General features: G+C 40.1%; 3 protein-coding genes across 12 annotated transcripts in view; 1 reads left to right on the top strand and 2 right to left on the bottom strand.

Moving 5' to 3' along the window:
• Positions 1-667, bottom strand: part of ugl (ureidoglycolate lyase) — a 72189-nt gene extending 71522 nt beyond the window's left edge. For 2 of the 8 annotated variants that reach the window (XM_069925349.1, XM_069925350.1), the window contains exon 1: positions 35-376. The gene's annotated coding sequence lies outside the window, so the exon portion shown is untranslated. Of the gene's footprint in view, positions 1-4; positions 379-447 lie in introns of those variants that run through there. The other 6 variants (XM_069925354.1, XM_069925357.1, XM_069925352.1 and 3 more) reach the window with 5 other exon arrangements.
• On the top strand, positions 62-16094 carry rab33ba (RAB33B, member RAS oncogene family a). The gene is made up of 2 exons (XM_069925365.1): positions 62-543; positions 8654-16094. The coding sequence occupies exons 1-2, from the start codon at positions 307-309 to the stop codon at positions 9098-9100; spliced, it is 684 nt and encodes a 227-aa protein (XP_069781466.1). The 5' UTR covers positions 62-306; the 3' UTR covers positions 9101-16094.
• The window catches only part of LOC138757670 (uncharacterized), a 45734-nt gene continuing 41571 nt past the window's right edge, over positions 15864-20026 (bottom strand). For all 3 annotated transcript variants that reach the window (XM_069925362.1, XM_069925363.1, XM_069925361.1), the window contains exon 7: positions 15864-16737. In XM_069925362.1, coding sequence (XP_069781463.1) covers positions 16628-16737 — 110 coding nt within the window. In that variant the 3' untranslated portion in view covers positions 15864-16627. The remainder of the gene's footprint in view (positions 16738-20026) is intronic.

The following is a 20026-nucleotide window of genomic DNA, read 5'->3' as shown; positions in this document are numbered from 1 at the left end:
TAACCCGATTTCAATAAAACTCTTGTGACATCACCTATTTTAATAAGTAATGCCGAGGAAAGGAGAGGCTGCCTGACCCTCAGCGGGGAGTCCTGTCGGAGACGCTCTCGCGAGAGTTGCTCTGCTCCAATCGCCTCTTCCCTTCCTCCTCGCATGGATGCACGAAGAGAACCGAGTGGTTGGGGTGACGTGATAGGGCTGGAGGGCAGCCAGTGATTGAGCTGGCCGGCGCGAGACAGGACCCCGGCGGGCGCCGCTCGCGGGCACGTCCCCTCTGGCCGCTCTCCCCTCTCCGCGCGCGGCGTGATGTCCTTCAGGGGAGGCGAGGGGGGGACGTCGGGGTCGCCCGGCGCTGCCCCTGTGGCCTCGCGCGCGCCGCCCCGTTCCAGGATCTTTAAGATCATCGTCATCGGCGACTCGGGCGTGGGCAAGACGTGCCTGACCTACCGCTTCTGCGCCGGCAAGTTCCCCGACAAGACTGAAGCCACGATCGGGGTGGATTTCCGAGAGAAGACGGTGGAGATCGATGGAGAAACAATTAAGGTAACGTCTGCATCGTCCCCACCACTGTCGGAAAGGGAAAATGCTGCATTTTCGGTGGCGGGCGAACCGATGGTCGCCAAGGCAGATCCCCTCGGTGCATTTCACTCTTGCCTCTATGCACAAGTGTGGCATGAGGTCGAACTGCTCAGACACAACACGGTTGCACGTTTTCCACGTGTCACTATTTGCAAAGTCGCCCCCCCTCCCCCAGGGAGATGCTGTTTTTAAAGGTTTCCTGAAATAATTTAATTCTTTGAAATACCATGCTCCAACATCTCAGGACAAGAGAAACCGCAGGGTTAGAGATGTGTCGGTCTGATGGGTGAACCGTGCGGATTTAGGTCACGATGGGGGCAATCCTTGTAGATGGTTTGGTGCCATACGCGAGTAAAAATTAAGTGAGCTTTAAAGGGGATAAACGTCATGTAAAATGTACAGTTCTCTGTTCAGATCACACTTCAGAGCGTGCATCTGCTGTCTGACACTACTTTTAGTTGCGTGCTTCATAATTGGGGAAACAGATCAGCAGCAAGCTGATGACTAAAGTGAAGAATGCAGATAAGGCAACAAAAAAAGTAGGTACAGTCCTACTGGGCCATCATAACCGATGCTAACTTTAACTCACTCCATTTGCCTGTACGTGATCTATACCGCCATTCCCAGCCTGAACATGTGCCTTTTAAATGTTTGTGCCTGCTTCCACTGCCTCTATTGCCATGTGTATTCCTGCCATTCCCTCGTTTTTTTTAAAATTGCCTTGTCAATCTCTTAAATTTTAAGAGATTTCTCACCATAAACATGCTGTCTCTAATATTTGAGATTTCCATCCTAAGAAAAAGACTATCTACCCTATCAATGCCTCTCAAAATTTTATACACTGTACTATCAGATGGCCTCCTTAACTTTTCATCCAAAGAGAACCATCCAAGTTTGTTCAACTTCTTCTTTATAGCTAATACTCTTCTAATTCAGGCAACATTCTGGTGAGCCTCTCCAAAGCTTTTCTTGTCACTTTCCTCTGCTTTCTTCCTGTAACGCAGCAACCAAAACTGGACACGATACTCTGATTGTAGCCTCACCAAAGTTTTATGCACCTGCAAAATAATTTCCTGATTTTTGATAGTCAACATATCAACAGATGAAGGCGAGTATGCTTTTTGCCCTCTTCACCACTCTCTCTACTTCTGTTGGCACTTTCAAGGAGCTATGGAATTGCACCCTGAAACCCCCCCCCGTCCATTACTGCTCCTAAAGGTTTATATTTTCCTGTCAGCCTGAAGAAAACTGAGGTCCTCCATCAGCCAGCTCCCCACCATGACTACCAGCCCCCCCACATCTCCATCGGGCACACAAAACTCAAAACGGTCAACCAGTTTACCTATCTCGGCTGCACCATTTCATCAGATGCAAGGATCGACAATGAGATAGACAACAGACTCGCCAAGGCAAATAGCGCCTTTGGAAGACTACACAAAAGAGTCTGGAAAAACAACCAACTGAAAAACCTCACAAAGATAAGCGTATACAGAGCCGTTGTCATACCCACACTCCTGTTCGGCTCCGAATCATGGGTCCTCTACCGGCACCACCTACGGCTCCTAGAACGCTTCCACCAGCGTTGTCTCCGCTCCATCCTCAACATCCATTGGAGCGCTCACACCCCTAACGTCGAGGTACTCGAGATGGCAGAGGTCGACAGCATCGAGTCCACGCTGCTGAAGATCCAGCTGCGCTGGATGGGTCACGTCTCCAGAATGGAGGACCATCGCCTTCCCAAGATCGTATTATATGGCGAGCTCTCCACTGGCCACCGTGACAGAGGTGCACCAAAGAAAAGGTACAAGGACTGCCTAAAGAAATCTCTTGGTGCCTGCCACATTGACCACCGCCAGTGGGCTGATAACGCCTCAAACCGTGCATCTTGGCGCCTCACAGTTTGGCGGGCAGCAGCCTCCTTTGAAGAAGACCGCAGAGCCCACCTCACTGACAAAAGGCAAAGGAGGAAAAACCCAACACCCAACCCCAACCAACCAATTTTCCCTTGCAACCGCTGCAATCGTGTCTGCCTGTCCCGCATCGGACTGGTCAGCCACAAACGAGCCTGCAGCTGACGTGGACTTTTTTACCCCCTCCATAAATCTTCGTCCGCGAAGCCAAAGCAAAGAAAAAAGAAGAAAAAGAAAAAAAAATCCTTTGATATCCACATTTACTATCAACAATCTACCAATGTTGATGTTGTCTGCAAACTTGCTAATTGGCCTATATACACACACACACACACACACACACATATATATATATCTATATGTGTGTGTGTATATATATATATGTGTGTATGTGTGTGTATATATATATTTACACACAAATGATGTGGATGAAATAAATAAATAAATAAATAAATAAATAGAGAGAGATATATATATATATATATATTTCATCCACATCATTTGTATATTAGACAGGTTCCAGCACTGATCTTTGTAGAACACCACTGGTCATAGACCTCCAGTTGAACTAAACACCTGCCACCACTATCCTGTAGCCAGGACAAAGAACCATAGGAATTTACAGCACAGAAACAGGCCTCTTTGGCCCTTCAAGTCTGAGCTAAACCATTTTTCTGCCGAGTCCCACTGACCTGCACGCAGTCCAATGCCCTCCATTTCTCTCCCATCCATGGACCTGTCCAAATTTTTCGTAAATGTTAAAATTGAGCCCTCATTCACCACTTCAGCTGGCAGCTCTTTCCACACTCCCACCACTCTTTGTGTGAAGAAGTTCCCCCTTGTGTTTCATCTAAATTTTACCCCTTTCATCCTTGACTTCTAGTTTGTATCTCAACTAAAAAAAAGCCTACCTATATTGGATCTCTGTAAAGGTCCTAGCAATCTCTTTTCTGTCACTCTCCATAATCTAGGATAGATCCCATCAGATTATAGGGGGGTTGTCCACCATAATGTTCTTCAAGAGCCTAACACCTCTTCCTTGTTGATATTAATATACCCTAGAACAGTGGTTCCCAACCTTTTTCTTTCCACCACATACAATTTTAAGTATTCCCTATGCCATAGGTGCTCTGTGATTAATAAAGGATTGCTTAAGATGGTTTCTGGGTGGAAAGAAAAAGGTTGAAAACCACTGTTTTAATTATCTAAATGACTCGTTATGTGCACAGTTTCATAACTCCAAAGGAAATGGGCCAAGGACAATTTTTCTCAAGCAAAATATTTCAGTAACAATCGGATCTAGAGCAGTGATTCTCAACCTTCCTTTCTCACTCACATACCACCTTAAGCAATCCTTTACTAATCACAGAGCACCGATGGCATTGGGATTACTTAGTGGTATGTGAGTGGAAAGAAAAAGGTTGAGAACCACTGCCCTAGAATATTAGCATAATATTTTTGCTATGTTTTCTGACACCAGCTCCTTAGCTATGCATTTAGTATTGTCTTCCTGCTTCTTCTATGCCATATGCTAATGAGATAAAATAATTCTGAGATTACAACTCAAGTCCTGCTTTTTATCCAGAAGACTTCAGAGTCGCAATATTTTCTTTATGGCAGATCTCCCACCATTTTTCCCTGAACAGTGACAAAAGAACACTCAGTCAAGCATTTTGATATTGGGAATTTTGTATTTGAAAGTCTTTATAGTGATTGGATGTCAAGAACTTTTCCACTAATGGTTTTGCTTTTCCTCTTTAGAACAGTTGTAATGTGTAAAAGACATTTTGACGGGTATGTGGATATGAATGCTTTAGAGGAATTTGGGCCAAATGCAGGCAATTGGAACTAACTTGGACAATGTGTTGGCATGGACAGGTTGGGCCAAAGAGCCTTATTTTATCAAAATATGTTTTCTCAATGGGTAGGAATATTGCACTGATTCAAACAAGACCATATTGAGACTGGTATTCTGGCTTACCTGGGACTGGCAGGTTTCCTGGAAAATTGCATGTTTTACATTTCAATTCACTTTTTGTATATGTTACGTGGTATATAATGATTTTTTTTCAGTGAACAATGTGAATGAAAAGGGAATGCAAGAATCAGAGCCCTAGTGAGAGGACTGAGAGCACAGGAACCAGGACCCTGAAATTATAGTCATGTATTACAGAACAGTCCCTCCAGCTCAACTTGTTTATGGTGACCAATTGGCATTCTCAGTAGGTCCCATTTGCCTGCATTTGGTCCATATCTTCCCAATGTTTCCTATATGTATATCTGACCATACGTTGAACATTGTAATTGTACCTACTTCTATAGCTGTTCATGGCAATTCATTCTATCACAGACAGCCACTGTCTGAGTGGAAAAGTTTATCCTTGGGGACATCTTAAATTTCTCCCCTTTAGCTGTGTCCTCTAGTTTTAGAATCCCAATGAACAGAAAAGGATCACCGCAAAGGGAAACCGATGAGCTATCAGGATTTCTAAACAAAGTCATTTTACTATATTTGGATGGGATCTTGGGTATTCCGTTTTTAAAATATAATTTGTGAAAATATCACTTGCAGTGCTGTACCAATTGAAATATTTTAAACAAATATTGTAGTTTTTTTTGTGAAATAATGATATCCAGATCATCGATCAGTAATGAAAATGTATCTAGAGATAGCCGTGATATAATTACATTGCAGGAGAAGGTTAGGATGAACGACTAACTTCTGTTCAGAGGTTAACATCATATTTTACTGAATATAAATGGAGCCATGTCTTGAGGTTACTTTGCTATTTTAATTTTTGCACTTTTTGATTATCAACGTGCCCCTACTTCTCTTTCTTTATCCCCTTATCTTCTAATCTCCATTGTGTGTCATGGCCAGTTGTAGTCCCATGATTTGGCATTGTACTTTGCTATTTTATAAATGAGCTGTTTGGCAAAGACTGTTCTCTTTATGAAATTGTTTTAGCTCTATAGTCCATTTTCACATCAGTAGTATCAACATAACTGTAGAAAAGTTATATTGAAACTGTCCTGCCGGAAGTACATTTTTTGTTGCTATGTTTGGGGACCTGCCTCTAACTCAGTGGTCACCAAAATAGCAAGTTAATTGTGTATTTTGGGGATGGGAACAAGTTATTTAACACTTTCAGGCTCAAGTATTTGGAAACTTATCCATTTCTATCTGAGTTAACTAATTTTGAGTAGTATAATCATGGGAATTATTCATTACTGTCATTGAATAAAGTTAGTTATCAATTACCCAAATTCTTCAGCCAACAAAAGGTACCTAAAAACCAAACTGATAACTAGTTTAGATTGGGTTTATTTTGGATCAGCAGAAATAATTGACTGGGAACAAAGGAGATGAACCTTCAAACCTCAGAATTGTAAAAATGAGTAGAAAGGCAGTGTTTGTGTCTGCTTTGACACAAGCACTGACTGCTGGAACTGTTCAGTTAGCCCCATTGTTGCCCAAATTCTTGTAAATTGCTCATCCTCGACTCTGAACTGTAAATAAATAATTATTTATGGAATTAAAATCTTTCAATTACTTGGATAGAATATTGATTTCCTGACAATTTTTCATGGGCGGGGGGGAAGTTCTCTTCATTTTTTAATATAATTTTTGTCTGTGATTGTTTTGGATCCTTTGATTTGCTCACCAAAATGCCTCATTTTGGTAATCTCTTGATTTTTGAGACATTAAATAAAAATGCACATCTACCCTCTTGGATGAATACTAAAAGATTCCATGGCATTCTATAAAAGAAGCACAAAAACATAAGCTGATCATTACAAACAGGTAACTCCACAAATAAGGCAGCATCTCTGGAATGAGAAACAGCCGTAATGTTTCAAGAGAGAGACGTGCTCAGTTTTCTGTTGTGGACTCTCCAACCTAAAGTGTTAACTCTTTCTGCAGATTAGGTAGCAAAAGTGAAAAAAGAGAGTTTTTCCAGCTTCAGTAAGTTTTTGGGTCATTGTTTATAGCTCTCTCTAGAAGCTTGCCATGCATAAATCTGCTTCCCCCCCCCCTCCCTCCCCATTACAACTGTGATCACTTTGAAAGTGGTTCATGGTTGTGGAATACTTTATAAATCCTGAGGACATTTTCTTTTCTGAGGAGAACAGATCTTACTTTTCATCCTTTCATAACTGAATCCTCTGGCTTTTTTTCCCGAAATGGCTTTTGGATTTAAAAGAAAAACAAAGGAACCATATACAAATTCAAAAAAAGAATCATGCAAATATTTATTTCCATGTTTCTAAAAGGTGCTGTTGAATTGCATTGCTTTATATTTCTATTCACGTTATCATGATGTTTACATTATCCCACAGCCTATAACTAGCCAAAACACTTCTCGTCTTTTGCCAAGTGTTAAATTGTCTCAACATCCAAATCACTTTATAACCATTGAAAGACACATAAACTCATTTGGAGAATAGTACTATGCTGTACCTCCCATTTTGGGTGGGGTGAGGGATAACATCTTAGTTTGTGTGGTGTGTGCCAATATTGCTGGTCGTCGCATTTTTAATTTCATGGTTTCTGTATTTGCAATAATCCTGTTTGGCCTATTTTCCCTCAGTTAGTCAAAAGTCATAGGTTGAGATCACTAGCATGACTAGGACTAAATTAATCTTGATCAGGATTAGTGGAAGAGGTGTTGCAGTTGGATCTCATGTCTCTTTAAGCAGAGTGGGGCAAAATTGGGTAAAACTATTCCCAGTCAGGGGAATTAGCTAAAAACAGTAAAACTCCTGTTATCCAGAATTCAAGCAACTGGCAACCTCCAGCAATCGTGAAAAAAATTGAGGAAAATAAATAAATACAAATGAGGTTAAATAAAAAAATTAAATAAACATTTAAAATTGTAAGTGTTCGCTGAAGTAACACAGAAACCTTTGTAAATGGGAGCAAATATTCAGCCAGCGGAGTGCCTTGGTTGTCCTTTGCTCGTAGCAGCTGTTTGAATAAAGTTGTGTTTTAAGAAAATGAAGTCACCCAGGATGAAGAGCTGGTTGGGGTGACTCTCTTAAAGTGTCTCTTTATCCCTGCTTAGTAAGTCTTTGTCTTTATAAGTATGTAAACTTGGGGGGGGGAAGGTGGGTTAATTATGACAGCAGCACAGTTTAGTGCAACGCTTTTGCAGCGCCAGTGACTGGAGTTTGAATTTAAATTTTGCAAATTACCTGTTTAAACTGAACTTTACATAATTAAGGACTACAGTATAGATTCTTCTCAAAGTACTTAACATTTTGCACTGTCTTTTAAACTGTTTATTCTTAATGGTGGTGTATTTGGTAAGTCCGAGTCTCAAGCAACTGGAAAACTTCCAAATCCCATAGGTGCTAGGTACTAGGGATTTTACTGTATAGTAGAACTCCAATCGTATAAAGTCTGGCTCACCAGGACCCAGATTCTTGCACTCCCTTGAAATCTACTGGGTTTACTGGAAATTTTATTATACTATCTGTATTATGAACATTTTTTTAAAAAAAAGAGTGAATTAAAGGGGTGTTGGAGTATTAATTAGCAAAATAGTCAGTAGTCCGTTTAATTTTCCAGAATGACAATGTGGTGGATTAAGAGTTTAACTATAAATGGGTAAATTCCTGGTAATTTGAACTGGGAGATCACACTCTTTGTGACTTGGTTTAAACTTTCACAGTTTGTATTTCCACTTCAACTGGAAATGATGTACAACAGGAACAAAAATGGATGTGACAACTCCCCAACCCAGCCGTATTGATTGTTTGCTGGCGTGAATGTTATCAAGTTTTGGCCACTCCAGCCCAATCCAGATCCACAGTTTCCGTACATCTGCTCCAGTTCTTTTTTTCCCCCCTCAAGCCACCTGCCCCCACCCCGCCAGCTGTCTTCTCCCTTGCCTGTCTCCCCACCTCTCTCAACTTCATTTATCCCAATTTCCTATCACTTCTGGACACCATCCTTCCCAGTGAAGTTTCAACAAAGAGTTCTGACTGGAAACTTGGACTAACCCATTGACACTGCTTGACCCACTGAGTCCTTCAAGCTTCTCTTTGTTCACTCAAGATATCCACAACTGCCATTTTTTAAATCTTTCTGTTGATTTGTACCTTAACATATCAGTTAAAAGATGATCAAGTTGTTTTAAGAACTTTTGTTACTTTTTTAGATTCAGCTTTGGGACACAGCTGGCCAGGAACGTTTTCGGAAGAGCATGGTTCAGCACTACTACAGGAATGTCCATGCTGTTGTTTTCGTGTATGACATCACCAACCCAGTCAGTTTCCAGAGCCTCCCAGCCTGGATAGAAGAATGCAAACACCACTCGCTTGGTGGAGAAATTCCACGCATCCTGGTGGGGAATAAGTGTGACCTGATAGACGCCACTAAAGTTAACACTGACCAAGCTCAGAAGTTTGCTGATACACAAAACATGCCATTGTTTGAGACCTCGGCTAAGAATCCAAATGACAGTGATCACGTGGAAGCCATTTTTATGACTTTGGCTCACAAACTGAAGAACCACAAGCCCATGATGCTAAGCCGACTCCAAGTAGATCAGTTCAAAGTTGATCTGAAATCTGAACCCAAACCAGATGTGGAATGTTACTGTTAAAGTCTAATATGATTAATTTTCCATTTGAAGCAAGATGAAAAGTGCTTTCCTACTATTGTTTAAAATGCAGAAATGGGCATGGTAAGTTATGTGATGAATCTGGCAAATCCTGTCACTGTCCACATGAAGAAACAGTTGGACAAAAATTAGCAGTACTCTGCTCGATACTGACTGAGAGTCAAGCCAGTGGAAATCCAGAATTGAAAAGCGTATATTTTCGGGTATTAGGTGTCAGTTATGACATTTTATACATCCGCATACAAGAGAAGAATTAATCTAATTACTTATTCCGTTAACAGATTCATTTATACTTCATCCTTGATTTTTCCATCCAAAACTGAAGTATTTTAGTATTGGAGATCCCTCTGCTGTTTAGTTGGTTGACACAGTATCACAGAGCCGGAGATGCTCCAATTTGATTGCTGTTTTGTGCTGAGTTGCAAATGCTGACCAATTCAGCAATGGGTCATTATTATTTCCAGCCTGGTTATCAGGCACACCTGTTTGGCAGTACTATGATTCCTTCTCTTGTTCATGAGGTGAACACTCTGGACTTCTTAAATGAATGGTAACTTGATTGAGGGAATGAAAAAATGTAGGTGATGACAAAAAAGGAAATATTTTTAAAGTATTAATGCACTAATATGACATTTTTATTCTTTCTGCTAAACAGAAAAGTATGGCTGAAGTGTAACTTGTGTTTTTTTTTTAAAAACCACCAACTTTTGATGTAGCTTCTGAAATGAAAAGCGATGCATTTAAGAGAACTTGTTAAATTTAACTAAAGGCCACCTGACTTAGAAGATCATTAAAGCCTTAACGACTATTTGCTTAAAATAAGGAAGAAGCTCCTGGCAGTGGACACAATAGCTGACTATTGCAAAAGGAATGATCTATGTGGATATGATAAAATACATTTTCATCAAACCTTGCCTTTGATTAGAAGAAAGGGAAACACCATAGAGGAAAGGCCATTAAATGATTAACACCTCCTATGTTCTGGAAATGATCAAATTTGTCATTCAGCCTCATTTTGTACATTTTTGTATGTTAATACAAAGATATTTACTGACTACACTGAATTGTCAAGCTATTTATTCATAATTATTTGACTAAAAATGCTGGATTGGCAGTAACCACTTAATGAGGGATGATGAGAGAATTAACATATAATCTACTCACAATTGCTGGATTATGATTGGACTTCTCACATTTCACTATTATAGTGAGTTGAAAATAAATTGCTAATTGTCATAGTTAATCCACTGCCAGGAATAACTTCATTTTATATTTTGCACTTCTAATACAATAAAATTTGAACTTCATTTCTGGTAGCAGTTCCAATCTTTCAGATTTCCTTTCTCTACATTTTTTTAATTTTCAAGTTCTTGTCAAAGTCTGCACCAACTTCCAAAAAGTAGAATTCATTCATATATAACTATATAACAATTACAGTACGGAAACAGGCCATCTTTGCCCCTCTAGTCCCACCTACCTGCACCCTGTCCATAACCCTCCAATCCCCTCACATCCATGCACCTATCCAACTTTTCCTTAAATGACAAAATTGACTTTGCTTCAACCATCTCTTTCGGAAGGTCATTCCACTCAGCCACCACTCTCTGAGTGAAGAAGTTCCCTCTCATGTTACTTCTAAACATTTGTCCCCTAACCCTTAATTCATGATCTCTTGTTTCAATCTCACCTCCCCTCAAGGGGAAGAGACAATTCACATCTACTCTATCTATCCCCCTCATAATTTTAAATACCTCTATCAAATCCCCCCCTCAACCTTCTATGCTCCAATAAATAAAGACCCAGTCTACTCAATCTTTGTATTCTAGATACTGCAATCCAGGCAACATTTTAGTAAATCTTCTCTGTACGCTCTCTACCTTATTGATATCCTTCCTATAATTTGGGGACAGAACTGCACACAGTATTCCAAATTCGGCCTCACCAATGCCTTGAACAGTCTCAACATCATCTCCCAGCTCCTATATTCTGTGCTTTGATTTATAAAGGCCAGCATACCAAAAGCTGCCTTTACCACTCTATCCACATGAGAATCCACTTTCAAAGAACGATAAACCATTGTTCCATGACTCTAGCATCTATCTTCTAGCCACCGCTGAACACATCTGAATATCTCCACATTAATACCAACCTTCCATGTGGAACCTTATTGAAGGCCTTACTGAAATCCATATAGACGACATCTGCTGCTCTACCCTCTTCCCTAGTCACCACCTCAAAAAAATTCAACAAGATTTTTCAAACATGACCTTCCCCGCACAAACCCGAGTTGGGTGTCCCTGATCTTCCTCTCCAGATACTTATACATATTATCTCTAAGAATACTTTCCATTAGTTTACCGACCACAGACGTCAAACTTACTGGCTTATAATTGCTGGGCCTACACCTGGAGTCATTTTTAAACTGAGGAACCACATTTGCAACACACCAATCCTGCAGCACCATGCCCCCCTCTAGTGACTGTTGAAAAATCACTATCAGAGCCTCCGCTATTTCCTCCCTGGCTTCCCTCAATCCCATTGGGACTGGGGACTTATCCATCTTTATATGCCTCAAAAGTTCCAATACCCCCTTTTCTAATTCCTAAATTTTCCATAATCACCCCTTTTGCTTCTCTTATCCTACACTATTCCATATCCTTTTACCAAAGAGAAGAACGCATTCAATGTCTTCCCCCATCTCATTCAGCTCTGCACATATTTGTCCGTTCTGATTCTCTAAGGGACCAGTGTTATTCTACACTCTCCTTTCGCTATTTACATATTTGTAAAAAGCCTTTGGATTTACTTTCACCCTGTTCACTATAGCCACCTCATACCTTCTTTTCGCTATGCTAATTTCTTTCTTAAGCTTTTTACAATCTTTATTTTCCAAGTATCTCATCTATGCTTTGTTTCTTGTATTTAATGTAGGCCTCCCTTTTATCTCAAACCAACTTCCTAATCTCCCTTGAAAACCATGGCTCTCTTGAACATTTGGCCCTGCCTTTTATCCTAACTGGAACATAAAGATTCTGCACCCTCAAAGTCTTACCTTTAAATGACCTCCAATTCTCCTCTACCTCCTTCCCATAAAACAAATCAGCCCAAACCACTCCTTGCAAATCCCTTCTCATTTCATCAAATCTGGCTTTTCCCCCACTCAAACGCCTTAATCTTTGGACCAGTCCTATCCCTTTCCATAATTATATTAAAACTAATGGTACCATGATCACTGGATGCAAAGAGCTTCCCAACACACACCTCAGTCACCTGCCTTATCTCATTCCCCAACAGTAGATCCAGCACTGCCCCTTCTCAAGTGGGTACCTCAACGTATTGTTGAAAAAAAACTACCCTGCACACATTTTACAAATTCTAATCCATCCAGCCCCTTCACAGAATGTGGATCCCAATCTATAGTAGGAAAATTAAAATCCCCTACTAACACAACCCTGGGCTTATTACAAATCTCTAATATTTCCTTACACATTTGCTCCTCTTTCTCCCCACTAGGTGGTTTATAATACGCCCCTATAATTGTAACATCTCCTTTTCCATTTTTTAAAATTTCACCCTTCCGCCTCCCTTGACCAGCCCTCCAATCTATTCACATCAGCACCGCTATAATATTTATCGACAAGCAATGCCACACCACCCCCTCTTACCCCTCCAATTCTATCACACCTAAAGCAGCGAAATCCCGGAATATTTAGCTGCCAGTCACATCCCTCCTGCAACCACGTCTCACTAATCGCCACCATGTCATAATGCCAAGTGTCTATCCACACCTTCAGCTCTTCCACCTTCCTTGCAATACTCCTAGCATTAAAGTAAATGTATTTTAGCGATCTTCCATATCTTACCTTCTGCTTGTCCCCATCTTTACAGACAGCTACCATCATCCCCCCCCCCATCATGGCACTGATCCCTTTTCATTCTCGATCACCTGTCTTTCCACCCCAAAACTTTGTCTACAAGCTAACTCTATTTGCGGACAAACCTTCTCTTTGCTGTTCTCCTTTGTGGCCCTCTTCCCCCCAACTGTATTAGTTTAAAAGCCCCCTTAGTAGCCCTAGCAAATGCAGTGAAAGTAGTGGCTGTTGTAAATTATTCTGACTCCTCCCACTGCCTGGGTGTCTCAAAATTTTAATTGTACATTAATTATCATAGACCCATGAATGTGTTTTCTCCAGTTTGAACTCTATTTCAAAAGGAAACTAAGGACTTGCTGGAAATGACTTGTTGGGCCAGAGGGGGATTGTTTAAATCAGCCATTCTCTGCTCAAGTTTTTTGGGCCCCCTTCCCTGTGAAGCAGACATGTTTGGTTTCTTCTATACTGTCTTACCGACTACATTTAGAAAAAAACCTATTTATATTCCACAATGTGAAAACAAAACAAAACTTTAACTTTAAAATGCTGTTTCCCCTGGGTTGTGGGGGGGGGGGGGTGCTTTGAGAAAGGCAGGTTTAAAGCACTGCACTGGACACAAGTTGCCTCCTCTGATAAAATAATTCTGATACCTCTTACACCATATTTGAACTCTATCTTTTCCCAGATGATCTCCTCAAACACCTCACAACGTGGAGGTTCCAGGATGGATCCTCCGAGATGTTCACACTTAGGAATTTGAAGTTCTTGACCCTCTCCACTACTGAGCCCTCAATGAGGATTGATTCGTATTAACTTCCTCCTGAAGTCCACAATCATCTCCTTGGTTTTGCTAACATTGAGTGCAAGGTTAATGGTGTGAGCTGATCTATCTCCCTCCTGTACGCTTCCTCGTTGCAGTTTGTGATTCTGCCGACAACCGTGGTGTCATCAGCAAATTTGTAGATAGCATTTGAATTGTGTTTGGCCCCACAGTCGTGGGTGTATAGCAAATAGAACAGTGGGCTAAGCATGCTTCCTTGAAGGGTACCTGTGTTGATAATCATTGAGGAGGAGACATTGTTTCTAATTCGTACTGACTGTGGTCTTCTGAAGAGGAAGTCAAAGATCCAGTTGCGGTGTGTGGGGGAGGTCCAGGGCATGAAACTTGTTGTCTTACTCTGATGCCATCTTGAAATTTAATCTGCAGTGTTTTTTGCTGATTATATCCGCCACCATCTCTCTGTTATTAAACTACATGGAATTGTCCTCATTTGGTTCTGCTCTCATTCATTAGTGAACTGCCTGTATTACAATAGTGGTCTCTGGAAGCTTGCTGCTATCCCCGACTAAATGGTGCTGCATTTGGAATCAGCACCAAAATGTGCCACTGACACAAATGTTGCTTGTTTGAGTTAATACTCACCCAATCAAAATACCACCTTTCAAAATATTTAGAATTCTGCTTCATTTCAACTCCAACAAAGTTCAGCTAATCCTAATATTCCCTGTATCCCAGTTTTGTTAGCCCAATCTACCTGGGCTTCAATACGCCAGTATGCATTTGAATACTGAATTTGCTCACCCCAGACCACAATTAGTGCAGATTGGCAGGAAGATCTCTACAATCTCCACCAGCACTTGACCCCCTGCACTATGCACTTTACACCTAGGACTGTGTGGCTTCGTACAACAACACATCCCAATTTGCTGACAATACCACTGAAGTAGGCTGTACAAAAAGGAGTAATGAGTCAAGATACAGGAGGGAGATTGAAAACTTGGCAAAATGGTGTACTAACAACAACCCCACACTCATCACCAAGACCAAGGAGCTGATTGTGGACTTTAGGAAAGGAAAATTAGAGATGTATGATCCAGTATCATTGGGGAAATCAGAGGTAGAGAGGGTAATCAAATTTAAATTCTTAGGAGTCACCATCTTGGAGGACCTTTTCTGGACCCATCATACTATTGCCATTGTGAAGGAACCATGTCAACGCCTCTACTTCCTTGGGAGTTTGCGGAGGCCCGGCATGTCATTAGAAACCTTGGCAAACATTTATAGATGTGTAGTGGAAAGAGTGCTGACCACCTGCATCACGGCCTGGTATGGGGGCACCAATGCCTTGCCAAAGGTAGTGGCACAACTCATTACTTTACAGGTAAAACTCTCCCCACCATTGAGAACATCTGCATGGAATACTACAGTCAGAGACAGGGTGGTGAGTGGATGGGGTGGTTGAGGCAGATACTTTTACAAGGTTTAAGAAAAATTTGGACTGATACATGAGTACGTTTAGAGTGATTATGGGTCAAATGCAGGCAGGTGGAACTAGTGTGGGTGAGACATTTGGTCAGAATGGGCAAGTTAGGCTGAGGGGACTGTTTATGTTTCCCTGCTCTGACTTTAAGTTGAAGGAATTCAACAAGTCCAGCAGCATGCATGGCAAGCAATGGTCAGTGTTTCTGGTCAGGACACTTTTTGAAACAAAAGTATTGCTAGAACAAACAGGAATGTCTGACCTCATCTGAAAATACTGCAAAGTTATTGATAGTTGTCATCAAACATGGTTCATTTGATTTCAAGCCACTAAATGAATAAATACGGAAAAGAACTTCACGTGAATTTGCTGGAGAAGTGGGGAGGGGTTGGAATCTACACTGAGATAGACAGATAAACTGCTTTCTGGGCCACTTTGCAAATGACCCCCTACAACGAACTTTTCTTGCAAGAATGGCAGTTTCATGGTGAGTTTTGAGAGATTTTTAAACAATTGGTGATGCATCAAGACGTAGTGTGGAATAAACCATGATGAAATATTTTGTGGACTAGATTCCTAAAATACAGATGTGCACTCTCAAGAAATGCATCATTGATCATTTATTTTAAAAAAATAACATCAACACTTCAGACAAAAAAACGAACATCTTTCAAAATGGTTGACAATTACTGTATTTTCACTCGTATAATGCGCACATGAATAAACTGCAGGTGTAATATTCTAAATTCTGGCTGACAAAATCAATTTGCATTTAAATGAGGGGGGAAACAATGAGACAAAGCACATGCCAGTATCTGCCATAGTTAAATTCCCTGAAATTAACACCCAATCAACTTCTTCAAGAGGTGTCTGTCATGATAATGAATATGTATGAGATGTACCGGAAGTCACAGTGGTATGAGAGAGAGATAAGAGCATAAGCAGGAGAACAAAGGAAAACGGGAGAATATAGACCATTATCTAGATGATAGCCTGCCGCAACACATTAACATGCCATGGAGAGGAATCAATTAAATATAATGTCATTATACATCAAAATAAAGTACTTGTTGCTCTCAATGAGTTAAACAAGTTCTATAGTGACACAGTATACACCAGAAATCATTACTTTTCACAATACAATTATATAAAAAAGATGGTTATTTGTTTTGAATTTTTTCTCAATTGCCTCAAGTAATATACTGAGCACTAAAAGTTAAGTTGCAATAACAACTGCCATCAATGTGTATGAAAACTGTTCCAAACTGCGGATAACTTGGTAAACTTATTAATAAATTTTCCTCAGATTAAATTTAATGTTAATATAATCCAATAAAAGAAAACATTCACCATTTAGCAAATAAAACCAGTCTATTTTAAGCAAGTTGCACATAAGGTGCTATCTTTGATGTCAGTTCTGCCTCTTCTATGTCTTCATTCCCATCATATTGCATAGGATCATTGAGAATTCGTTCAGCATTGCCACCTTGTTTGGGGGAAAAAAAATCATTAATTTGTTGAAACCAATTAAGAATTTCAACTAAGTTTAAATGACTGTTCTGGTGCCTATTCATAGATTTATTCAATTATTTTGGTTATCCCCAGCAAGCAATGTAAAAGAAGAAAATCTCCAGAATAAATGTGGCAAAGTAGGTCAGCCACTTTGCATCCAAGACAGAAAAAAAGTCCTAATTACAAGAGACAAGATGAAACAGAAAAGGAACTTTTCTTTAGACCCAGGAAAATGTCCACATCACTGGCAGAAGTTGCCATTTGCAGCATATTTACTCTCCTCATGAATATGCATTTTAAATTGCTGAATTATTTCTGAAAGCAATTAACAGGCAACAACACTAGTTCTGAAGTCACAATGTAGGTCATTTGGTAGCAGATTTCTTTACCCAGCAGATATAATGAACCCAACAAAAGAGTTTTTGTATCATTCCATTTGCTTCATATTCACCATTACTAACCTGAGAATGTATTTAATAGGTTTAAATTCCCCAGGTGAAGGGATTGGATTCATTCATGTGGAACAATAACATAAACCACTAACTTATTGTATGCCCCCCCCTCCCTCCTTCAGCCACCTATCATCTCCTGCCTTTGCTACCCCCCTTTCCACCTCCCCACTTTTGTTCGGAAGCCTACATTTTCTCATACCTTGATGAAGGGCTCTAGCCCAAAACATTGGTTATGTATCTTTACCTTTGCTACATAAAGGACACTGACCTGCTGAGTTTCTCTAACATTTTGTGTTTTTACTTCAACCATGGTGTCTACAGATTTACTACTGTATGCACATCACCAAAAAATAAAAATGTTGCACAGGTTAAAATAATCAAAAATGCAAATAGAATTTGGTCTTTACTTCAGCAAGCTGGAGTCATCCAGCCATACTGCACAGAAAAGGCCCCTCGGCCTAATTTGTCCATGCCACCAAAGCTGGCATTCTGGGCTAGTCCCATTTTCACTCACTCACACTTTGATTAATGAGGACACAACACATAAACATGCTTTCCATTACTATTAAAGTTGATGGGAAATTCAGTTGAGATCTTCAAAATGAAAAAAGTGGTTGGTTTGATCAGTGGTTCTCAATTTTTTTCTTTCCACTCACGTACCACTTTAAGTAATCCCTATGCCACAAGTGCTCTGTGATTACTAAGGGATTGCTTAAGGTGGTATGTGGGTGGAAAGAAAAAGTTTGAAAACCACTGTTTTAATCGTACCTAATTAACTTGTTATGTATACAATTTCATAACTCCAAAGGAAATGGGCCAATGACAATTTTTCTCAAGCAAAATATTTCAGTAACAATTTAGTCTAGATCACTTATTCTCAACCTTCCCCTCCCACTCACATATCCCTTAATAATCACAGAGCACCTATGGCATAGGGATTACTTAAAGTGGTCTATGAGTGGAAAGAAAAAGTTAGAAAACTATTGATCTCGAGCAACAATCATCTGGAGTAACTCAACAGGTTGAGCAGCAATCATTAATACTGGTCTTTCAGTAAAATTGCCTGGTAGAGTTGGAAACTCATCCAACTCTGACATTGGGTTTATAAAACAAAAATAACACTAGGGTAAAGAAGATAATTCCTATAATATAGTATTCACTCTCTAGTGCCAATGAATAAATGCAGAATAAAACCATGCTAGAGATAAATTCCTTTCTTTATCTCACAAGACAAAAGAATTTTGCCTGTGAGGACTCTCAAATAAATAAACAGAAAATCCTGGAAATGTTCAGTGGGTGAGGCCACTTCAGGGTTGTGGAAGTTACATACATTAAGGGTTAAATCCTCTAAAGCAACTGTGAAAAATGTGCAAACTGGAGTCCCCAGATCAACTTGCTACAGATAAACTTGCTTATGAGCTAAGAGAGACAGAAACATGGTCATGAGAGGGTGCTACCCACACAGTAACACATGTTGGTAGCAAAAGATTTACTGTGATTGTTACACATAAAGAAGATCCATTGTAATAACTTGACATGAACTCTAGAGTAACAAGACAAACCAATTCATGTGTGCTACAAAAAAAACTAAGGTGTGATTGGTCACTTTGATCAGATAGCATGCAAATAAGGGATAGCTTGCAATTATTGTTGGTTCTTCATGTCTTCAAGTTGTATCATGATTGGCGACCTGCTATGCAAAATAAATTGTACATATTAAGTTCTTATTGGGGGAAAGCTTATATAAAATAACTATCTGCGTTATTTTATAATTATGTGGCTGGGGCTGTGCTGCTCTTCTTGTGCATGAGTAAATGAAGGTGTGATTAAGAACATTACATTACCTTTGGGCCACAGTTATGCCGACCTATATTAACCTACTCCACAACAACCTAACCCATCCCTACCTCACATCCATAACCCTCTATTTTTCTCATATTTTGGTGCCTATCTAAGATTATTTTAAATTGCCAGATTTGCAAAATTGCAAAATCACCACCACCCTGATTTTTAAAAAAAACTTGCCTCTGATTCACTTTAAACAGATGTCCTCTGGTTTTATTATTGTCGCTCCAGAAAAAAAAAGGTGCTGGCTGTCTACCCTATCGATGCCCCTAATAATTTTATGTACGCCTTTTAAGTCACCTCTCATCCTTGGATGCTCTGAAGAGTCAAGGCCCTAGCTCGGCCAACCTTGCTTCACACTTTGAGGAAGGCCTCAGGCCCGATACATTGGTTATCTTTATCTTTACTCTATAAAGGAACGCTGCACGACTCTGAATTTTTGTTCTGGGTTCTCCAGCATTTTTGTGCAAACTACAATCACAGCATTTGCAGACTTTCATGTTTAACTTGCTTCATAGGATACACTCTTCAATCCAGTCAACAAGATAGAGGATCAATTGTTAGTTGTGAACAAAAGGATTCAGCAAGGAGGCACAGGTAAGGATAAGGATATCTAACTTTTTTTCTAATTCATAAACAGTGGGAATGGCAGCCAGGCTCCTCCACCAGAATGTCAAGGATAACTTCGGTAAGAAGTCCATCTAACTACAGCTCCATGCAAACTGTGTTAAGGAATTGGAGTTGAAATTGTATAAACTCCAGATCATTTGGGAAGCTTAGGGGTTGATAGACAGGAGCCACAGGAACACCCAGGGTGGGGGTTGGTCATGCAAAGGACCTAGATAGATGTGTTTTGGTTGAGTTCTCCATGAAGAGTACTAAATAGACAGTTAAAACAAAAAAATCAAGATTTTATCATATAACAATTTACAGTACGTAAACAGGCCACGTTGACCCTTTTAGTCT

Source organism: Narcine bancroftii, chromosome 3 (assembly GCF_036971445.1).
Source record: "Narcine bancroftii isolate sNarBan1 chromosome 3, sNarBan1.hap1, whole genome shotgun sequence".
Classification (NCBI taxonomy): domain Eukaryota; kingdom Metazoa; phylum Chordata; class Chondrichthyes; order Torpediniformes; family Narcinidae; genus Narcine; species Narcine bancroftii.
This window is presented reverse-complemented; position numbering and strand designations above follow the sequence as displayed.

What these genes read in the sequence shown, in the direction of transcription:
- rab33ba (XM_069925365.1), top strand. Translation starts at nt 307, where the DNA reads ATGTCCTTCAGGGGAGGCGAGGGGGGGACGTCGGGGTCGCCCGGCGCT. An exon ending in TCGATGGAGAAACAATTAAG is followed by an intron (nt 544 to 8,653) that starts GTAACGTCTGCA and finishes TTACTTTTTTAG; the next exon opens with ATTCAGCTTTGGGACACAGC.